The 9619-nt window shown below is 37.3% G+C and overlaps 1 protein-coding gene across 4 annotated transcripts in view; it reads left to right on the forward strand.

Moving 5' to 3' along the window:
- Positions 1–5887, forward strand: part of LOC149782878 (uncharacterized) — a 66710-nt gene extending 60823 nt beyond the window's left edge. For 3 of the 4 annotated variants that reach the window (XM_089934416.1, XM_089934418.1, XM_089934415.1), the window contains exons 9-11: positions 3089–3335; positions 4734–4841; positions 5570–5887. In XM_089934416.1, coding sequence (XP_089790542.1) covers positions 3089–3335; positions 4734–4841; positions 5570–5851 — 637 coding nt within the window. In that variant the 3' untranslated portion in view covers positions 5852–5887. Of the gene's footprint in view, positions 1–3088; positions 3336–4733; positions 4842–5283 lie in introns of all 4 variants that reach the window. The other variant, XM_089934417.1, reaches the window with a different exon arrangement.
- Positions 5888–9619: the final 3732 nt, after the last annotated feature.

Consider the following 9619-nt stretch of genomic DNA (forward strand, 5'->3'; position numbering starts at 1 on the left):
TCCAGTTCCGACTTGGAACAGACGCAAGATTCTTGGTGCATCATTTTCTTTTCTTTTTTTCTCTCTGTTTTTAAATAATCAAAAACGTCTAAGTTTCTGACGGTTCTTATTTTCTTGGTCTTTCTAGCTCTAAGGGTGTGAAGTCCTCTGGAATGGTATCTTTGTCGTCTCTTTCTGCCTGACTCGGTAGCGTCCATGGCATTTATGGGAGTTTCTCGTCGGCCCAAATTGTCTTTGCCCGTTTGAAGCAAAACATTTTTGCCTGCTCCCAAGAAAGCTTCTTTGGGGTTTTGATTATCGATGATGACATATTGGAGAAATTCTTTGCCGTGCATTAATGCGGCATCTTTCAAAGCATGCAATCCTTGTGTTACCATCGGTTTCAAAACCTAGGCCACCGAACGAATGGCCGATTTCAGCAGATCTCCTAAAATATGACCTCGCTGTAGAGGGACGCCTCGGTACACTGGCTACATGATTTATAACTCGTTAGAGAATCGTTTTCGAAAATGGAGTTTCACCGTGACTTTCCCTTTGGAGAATGGAATATGTTGTCCCAGATCTCCTTTTATAGCAATGTTTGCAGTGTCAAAATGCGACTTATTGACGGATAAATAGTGAGGATGTACAAATTCGCGGTGAATGTAATAGGTGTTTCTACCTTCCTGATCATTGGTCGTGGCAGAATCCACTTTGAAAGGAATGACCGTAGTAACGGTACGGAGGTGTGTCCCACTACGTTGTACTCCACCACATCGGAATAAACAAATATCAAATTGAGTCTTTGGTTCAGTTCTACAGGGGATACAAAAGCCCTGTAAAAATCCATATTACTGTTGATCTTCGGTACGACCATCTGTGGATGTCCACCCAAAATTTCAAACAAACTACCATTAAACCTGTCGGACAACGTTTCGGTATCCTGAAAGTTCATCTGTAAGCGATAAGCCACTTTACCTACCTACCTACCTACCTACCTACCTACCTACAGTGGCGTGTATCAGGTCAGCTATATGCAACACTGTTGCCATTATTCCTCTAGTGTTCAGTTCAGTGACGTCATTGAAGCTATTAATTTTGAGGCTATAGATGTATACTTTTTTTCCCCCCACAGGTTGTAGCTATAAATAGAAAATAGGGTTTTTAAACAGGAACGTCATACAAGTTGAAACTATAAACATACAGTGGGTTTTTCCAAAGGAATTTCCCACAAGTTGTAGCTATATCTAGATAGTGGGATTTCATAGGAATTTCAACATGTTATAGCTATAAATGGATACGTGGTTGTTTATCCACGATCGTCACACCAGCTGAGACTATAAATAGTTACTAGGTTTATCCAATTTAGTCTAAACCAATGTAACCTAATGTTTAGGGATATGTTTAGTCTCCTTTAGATTCTGGGACATATTTCGACATTTTAGCGTTACTTCTAGTTACATCCGTTTTGGCGTTGGTCCTTTCCTTGAATATAGCTATTTATAGCATCATTACAATTATGCAAATATATGAACAGCGCCAACATAATTTTAGGTCTAGGTATTGCTTTATATATAAATCTCGGGCTTGAACTAATATATGTCTGTTTTTGTCTCTGTTGTGTTTGGCCCTCTACCATCCTTGTCCTTAGCCAGGCCCTATACAATTTCCCCATTCTCTCTAAACAGGTCCAAACATGTTCAAGATCCCCTGTCCCTTGATCTATGTGTTGTATATGTCTATATCTCTACTGTATTTGTCTCTCCCTAGAGTATCGCGTATTCAGGTAAGCCCCTTGCTACATTGTTACCAATGTTCATTACCGTGACGTCATCCTACCTGTTCCATTCCTATTGTCCCTATATAACATCTCCATTTTCCCTTGTCCCTACACAGGTCCAATATTCCCTATGCAATTTCCCTTGTCGCTAGAATCGCCCAGGGGTGAACTGGTAAGTCTTGTCGCTAGAGTTCCCCACAGGGTTCTGTACTATATTTTCCCATTGTCGCTAGGGTGCCCCATTTAACTACTCGTATGACGCAGCATTTGAGGGGCGTCAGAGAAATATTTTAAAGTCATTTTATCACACTCATTTAAGATTTGTCTCAATTATGACCTGCGTGACCTATCTGACGTTGGGGTTCAGTTTCGGTACATGTAACAAGTGTCCTATCCCACTTTAGGGTTTTAAATTAGTATTTATACTTGTCCTCTTTTGGGGTTTTTAGTTTGATATATGTAGCTGGAGTTACATCTCCGATATAATGGTTTTAATTTGATGTTTGTAACTGGATTTACATTTCCGATTCAGGGGTTTAAGTCTGATATATTTAACTGGAGTTACATCTCCGATTTGTTGTTTTTTCTTCAGTTTTATATCTGTAACTGGAGTTACATCTCCGATTTGGGGTTTCAGTTTGATATATGTAACTGGAGTCACATCTCTAAATTTGGTGGTTCAGTTTAATGTATGTAACTGGAGTTACATTTCCGATATGGGGGTTTAAATCTGATATATGTAACTGAAGTTACATCTCCGATTTAGTAGTTTCAGTTTGATATATGTAACTGGAGTTATATCTCCGATTCGGGGGTTTAAGTCTGATATATGTAACTTGAGTGACCCATCCAACTTTGTGGTTTCAATTAGGTATACGTAATTGAGTATTCGCTCTGACTTTATGGTTTCGAGCTCAAGTTATTTGTACTCGAAAGGTTTGGAGAAAACAGGACCTATTCTCATCGACATGGAACAATCAGAGCACAAAAAGCTGTACTCAGCCTTCAAAATTTATACGTAAGAGTCATGCAGTTTTGTTGAAATTGTTTATGTATGCAGAAATTTAAACATTACGATAATTTAGAAAAAATAATGATTCGAGCCAAATTAAGAAGTTAAAGTAGATCAAAATTTATCAAATGTTAGCACGAATTTACCTTTTTGTTTATAGACAATTTAGTGACTTCGGGGCAAGTCTCGTTTCAAATGGAATTTATAAAACGAGCTGAATCACTTCAGTCTTTTTGGATAGCAATCCTTCAAATTATGTTATGAATGTTAATTTTATATGAGCAATCATGCTAATATCTTCCATTTGTGATGCGTAGGTTGAATTCCGTGGATTTGGTCAAAGGGGAGTACATGTCTGATAGTGAGGAAAAAGATGATTCACCAGAAAAAGATGATTCACCAGAAAAAGACCTTCTGTCCCGGTCACTCACGCGAAGTCATTCGATTCCCATTTTGGAAATTTCCAAGAAGAAAGTCGACAAAATATACACTATTGGCTGTTTTGATCTTTTCCATAAGGGACACGTCATTCTTATACAGAGAATGAAGGAGATCGGGAAACAGGTTAGACTTTTATTCCATGCCTAATGAGTGGAATTCAGCTCACAATACCCCTTCAAATGGCGAATGTTTACTCTGACCTTATTAAAACTTTGCTTGTGACAAAAGCCAACGAAACTGGCATCCAGTCTAGAAACTCCATAGGTGTCGTATATTCACGCCATCCAGCGATAGACGAGAGTGCTGGATGGGTTCTTATTGACCTATCGCTACATACTATTCAAACGGTAACAAATGTACTTATGGACCTCTTACTCATGATACCGCCTCGAAGGTGTTTGCTTTTTGGCGATAACGTATCGATAATTTGAGGACGTTTACTTTTGTTTGTTGGCTTATACCGGGGAAGCACTAGCGGAGCCTGTCCAACGGATATTTGGGACAGTAAAACCGCAATTAAAGTCCTCAGATTATAAAACACATGACTATTGCAAGAATAAGATAGGTATATTAGAAAACGCCCAGGAGAGCACGCATAAGTAATGACATGTAACAAAGTTGTAACCGCGTTAATGTGTATGAATTGTTGGAAGAAAAGGAATTTAGTTTATTGCATGGAATTTTCTGTTGCATTTTTAATGGTATTTTTAAGGACAATATTTTGTATATGAAGTGATGGTTATGTCGGTATTGGACATTAAAGTCTTATGTTATGGTACAGAAAAGCCTTATATTTGGTATGGGACAGAAACAGTCTAATATTTGGAATGGAACAGAAACGTCTTATATTTGGTATAGAACATCATCTATTTCACTTCTACTGAATATGCCCGTAGGCTTTGTTCTATGGCAAATATATCAGACCACCAAAGACTAAATAAAAATGGCACTTATAGCTGCATCCCTTGGCGTTAAGCATTAAGAGGCTGGTATTAGGACTGATCGGCCTGTATCAGGATAATGTGACTTGGTGGGACATGATGCTACATGTCTGCGGCATGATACCCCAATGCTAGACGTCACAATAAACTACCACACTGCATACATCATAGTGATATGACTACAATTGTTAAAGCTACGTTAAAATATATAAACAAAGCCCCACAAACACAAGCTTCACGCGTTTCAAAAGTAATAAACAAATTATTGAGGGATAAGAGCTGTCTTCTGCTTAAATTGTAAATCACTGGTCCTTACCAAGAAAGCACAACTTAAAAACTCCGAAAAACAATTTTCAGTAGTATTCGTTAGGAATGGATCCAATACTGCATATATTGTTTCCTTGTTGTTGTTATTTAGTTTATGTGAAAGTCCTTGTACCACCATTTGACTACTTGCAAGTTGACTTTGTCTCGTGTTTTAATTGTTTTTGTCATGAGTAGGGATATGGGTGGTGCGATTTGTAAACTGCTGTGTAGATTGGTGACCTTCAAATACACGTCTAAGGGCTTTCTTTTGCAGGTAATCGTTGGTGTTCACGACAGTCGCAGCATTTTCAAACTAAAGAAGAGAGTTCCAATCGACAGCACATCGAGACGAATGGCGAACGTAAAACAGCATGCCGATATAGTAAGTTATTACTTGAATGTTATAAAATTCCAGGTTACAAGACACGTATGACAGATTTATAAAGCTATCATTTTAAGAACATTCAAATCTTTATATCTTTGACACTAGCTTAACTGAGTAACTTTGTCAGGACTTGCAGCAACCAAATGAAAAATAAGATAAAACCATGTATGTTCGATGAGTTAATGGTGATGTTGGATCGAATGACATAATACGGTATAAGAATAAATAACAATACTTTGTTAACTAAATATGGACTGGCCGTGTAATGAGGTGGTCAGCTTGATTTAAATTTCATCATACACATTCAATCAGCAGATGAAATAAACTGTATTCCCCCATTTTAAAAAATCCAGCTAACTTGCATCCACTTATTTCCCCCCAGTATACTTGCATTCTGTAAATTAAACATGCTTTTGTCTTAATTCTTTTGATTATTCAGGTATTTTGCGTTCACGGTACTGATCCAACACCCTATCTCAAATGCATTTTTGACCAAAATGAGGACTGCACGAGTATCTATGCGAGAGGAGATGACATGCCTAATTTCCCGTCACGTACAACGTGCGAGAATCTCATGCCTATACATTTTCTCCCCTATACGCAGTCCGTGTCCTCAACGAAAATCAGAAAGGAGATGAATAACGCTACAATGTTTGGTCCACATGTGCATCACGAAGACCATACAATGTTTTATTGATTTATTTTCTTTATTTATCCATCTTTAGGCACTACGTGCATCAAGTCGACCATACAATTGTTTTAAAATTTATCAGCTCTATTGTTTGGGCTGTGCGTGCATCACAATGACTATTCAGTGTTTGATCTGTTCGTCGTCATTTTATGGAGTCCAAGATTCAACAGTCACAAAGACGATGGTGAAAATGTATGCGGACGTCGATCTGACATCAAGCGGACCAAAATGTCATAATTGTTTGATCTTAATACTGTTATTACGACATTTCACTTACAGGTCGAGAGTGAATTTTAGTTGTTCATTATTACATTAAAATCAACTTTCCAGAGTCTTGGCCGCTACATCTTGATATATCGTTTGTCCGTCCGTCCTTCAAACTGTAAGGTTGTGTTTCTGGATTTATGTCAGTTTTCATATCCTGATCAACGTGAGGATGATTAGAAATTAGGTGAAACAATTGCAATTGTTGGGCTATTTTTCATTTTTGAAAATATCTTTATCGGTTGGCATGCTTTCTTATTTATTCCAGCCTTGGTCTCACACTTATATAATAATCGGCGCTCTTGAACCGATCATCTATTGACAATATCGTTTTTATTTTCTTTATATATTGTATCATTCATGAATTTCACAGTAAGGAAACTAAGTCATTAGCAGATAATAATGGGAAAACTTTTGTTCTATTCCAATTTTTGTGGGTGTGTTTCTTCTTTTAGATGTACGTTTTAAAACTTGAAATTAGTGGTTCTACTAGCCTTCATTATATTTTCGGACATTTAAAAAAATTATATTTTTGGACAATAATCTATACATTATGTGGACAACAGACAATTATTACTTTAAAAAATTGGAGGACTTCTTGACAGCACCTACAATGCCACTCAAAGATAGAAAACTGAATGTGCTAGAAATGATCATTCATTAGAATTTGAAAGTTCGTTGCAAAACTGATAGTAATTCCATACTGCACAAATACTAAATCTAATCTAACCTCGGGTAGTGTTATTCTCGCGGAAGCTACAGCCCGTTTTTCTTGAACATAAACTTGATAAACGAAGTCTGTAATGTGTCGAATTTTGCATAAGTATTGAACATTAAAATTGAATACATTGAACATTAAAATTTTAGTACAGTCAAGCCAGCAAGGTTTTATGTGAAGGGTCACTTCGACATTTGCCCATGTCAGTTGGTAGATTTCGTGGGTTAGGGGAAGGCCAGCATCTACGGCTAATTTAGAATTGACCCGGGCATTGCAATGCTGCCCTGGGAAAGTAAACATTAAGATGCCGACCATATCCACTCATTGAGAACGCCATGTCGAATAGTCAATTAATAAAAGGAGGTTGGTATGTGTAGTATATCTCAGATTCGCTAAGCTGTCAAAATCTGACGGAAGTAATAATTATCTTGGGGAACAATTAGAAATGACTGTTCACGATTGGTCTGTTTAACTTAAGGCGTACACACTGGAAGAAATGTTGACTTTAAAGTAATGATTTTGGGCGAATTTCCTCAGTCCGAGATTTGTCCTGCAAGAGGAGCAAGACTCGGTTGACTATGGGGAAAACTAAAAGGTAGTTCTTCCTCGTTAAGACAAGTAAGGGGACAGGAGGCTCTCTTGTATGCAAAGATAGGTCATTAGTGCTAGGACGCATATTTGCTTGGAAAGAACAGCATTAAGGGAAACAGCTCTCTGGAACAGTCTGAGACAGTCCGAAAGAGGGAAGTCCGGCTAAGAGATCACACGGTTAGGATAGAAGGATCAAGAAAGATCAAACGTATACACGTGAAGGGGTGGGGGGGGGTGGCGACGTGGAATACAAGGAGACAGAAAACGACGCTAGGTGATGTAAATCAGGCGGAGACATTGTGCTCTTTTCACTACTCTTGATGAAATGAATCAACAATAGAACACTGCCATTGACAATTCTGTAAATGTAAATATGTTTGAATTGAATCTGACACTATTAGTTTGTGTCATTTATTAAATTGTTATTCTTTTGTCTAATGGGGGCTCGTATTGTATTACTTTTCCTCAATAGTTATGCTCAGTTCTCTGTTGACGTTCTATCTATTCACTTACACCGGGCAATACAATCGAGGGAGGTCATCCTCTAGATAACGATAGCCAAAGCTAATTAACCCCCTCTCTTTACCAAGACGGAACATCGCTGCAAAGTCCTCTGATTTGTTAAGTTCCAAAAACACCTTGGGGTAACTTTCAGTAGTCCAGGCAAGTGGACCAAACTTGTTGATTAATCATTTATGTTGACCTAAAAAAATGATAAGTGCCTTGAAATACTGAAACATAAATTAGCTGGAAGACGTTAGAAAACATTTTACATACATCCAACCCTTACAATATTCTGCTGCAGTATGGAATGGCTTTTCGGCTGAAGACTGTCTTAACGTAAAACAACTACAATCAGAATTGTGACTGGTCTTAATAGAAGTGTATACTATCGTAAGACTTATGAAAAATCTGGTTGGTGACCTTGGCAGGTAAAAGAAAGTTTCATAAACAATGTTCCTTTCATAATATTGTATACAGTGTCTCTCCTTATCCTGCTGATATTCTGCCACAATTGGTCGGTGAGACGAACAGTTGTAACCTTAGAAATCGGAATCATTGTAATCGAGTTAATGCCAGATTCGAAATAAGGACATATCAGATAATCGGTAAAACAAATTATCTGTATGTGCTGGTATATAGAGATGATTTAAATTCTGAACCAGTTTCCTACTCTGTTCAGTATAGCATTTTCAAGTAAGTATGTAATGTTATGCATTTTCTATATCATCATCATAAACACACATTGTATTATCTCTCATGATCAGAAAATAAATCATTACGTGAATCACTACATTTATTTTCAATTCTAGTATGCAGAATAGATAATTTCCTATTACCAACAATAAAATGGGCAGGCCCTTGTGTTGTCTAAGCCTCTATTTTGCTTCTGATGATAAAATAGCCTTTTTTCGTCTTTTAATGGATCTGGGAGTGAGTTCCAAACATAAACAGAAGAGTGAGATGGGAAGAAGAGGGTAAGTGAGTGAGGATGTTAAGGACTTGGAATGCTATAAATTAGAAGAGTCAAATCGAATAAAACAATAAAGTGATTAAGTGTATAATGGTTTTAAAATTATTTTTTATGGAGAGGGAAATTTCAAAAAGAACGTCAAACGGCAAAATTATGTCACAACGTTTGATCGTAGTTTTCTAATTACAAACTAAAGTCGAAGAGGACTGGTCTGATTACAAACAGCACTCGTCTCGAGCATCAATATTAAAACTCTCCTCTAATATTTCAATCACATCAGATTTTATGACCGAAAAGAAATTCAGAGAACGTATGAAATAAAAATACCTAAGGAGATGACATACCGAGGACAGTATTACTATGCATTTTTCAAGATTAAAGTATAGCTCACCGGCATATATTTAGCATATCCTATTGATTTGGATTGACAGTAACATTTTACTACTATGCACAAAGGCAAAACACTTTTATCAACAACAACAGTGCACTCATATTCTATAGCAGGGATGGGTAAACTACGGCCTGGCCTGGCCTGGTTTTATCGGCTTATTCCCATCTTAGGATGTGGCTTATATTGCCCCCACCCTGGAGTAATTTGCTCAGGCATGCTCTATAGTTTGTTTCTGAAACTGACATTAGCTGAAATAAAGAAGCGGTAAGGAGAGTTGCCTCCAAATGCAGGGATGCTAATTTTATCAAAATTGCCTTGAAAGAAAAAAGAAAGTACGTTTTAATGCGTTCTTTTGTATAGCAGCAAAGGCCAATATACATTTAAGTAGATTGTTTAGTTGCTGTTTTTTTAAAAAACAGAAACGGCACAACCCACTTTTTGAAATCAGTCATGAGCTTTGCGAATCCTTCTCCATTTGAAATGCATTATATTCAACTAGTGGGGGGTAGAGTTGCCTGTAAAGGCCAGTTTCACGTTTGATATTGACAGCTGGTGTGTCAATCACTTGAAATCTATAGCCTAAATCTTTAATGAAGGAAGACAGTCGAGTATGGATTGTAAAGGTCGATAGAACATTTTAATTTTT

This window comes from Sinohyriopsis cumingii, chromosome 15 (assembly GCF_028554795.1).
Source record: "Sinohyriopsis cumingii isolate HCF-2022 chromosome 15, ASM2855479v2, whole genome shotgun sequence".
In the NCBI taxonomy this organism is placed as follows: domain Eukaryota; kingdom Metazoa; phylum Mollusca; class Bivalvia; order Unionida; family Unionidae; genus Sinohyriopsis; species Sinohyriopsis cumingii.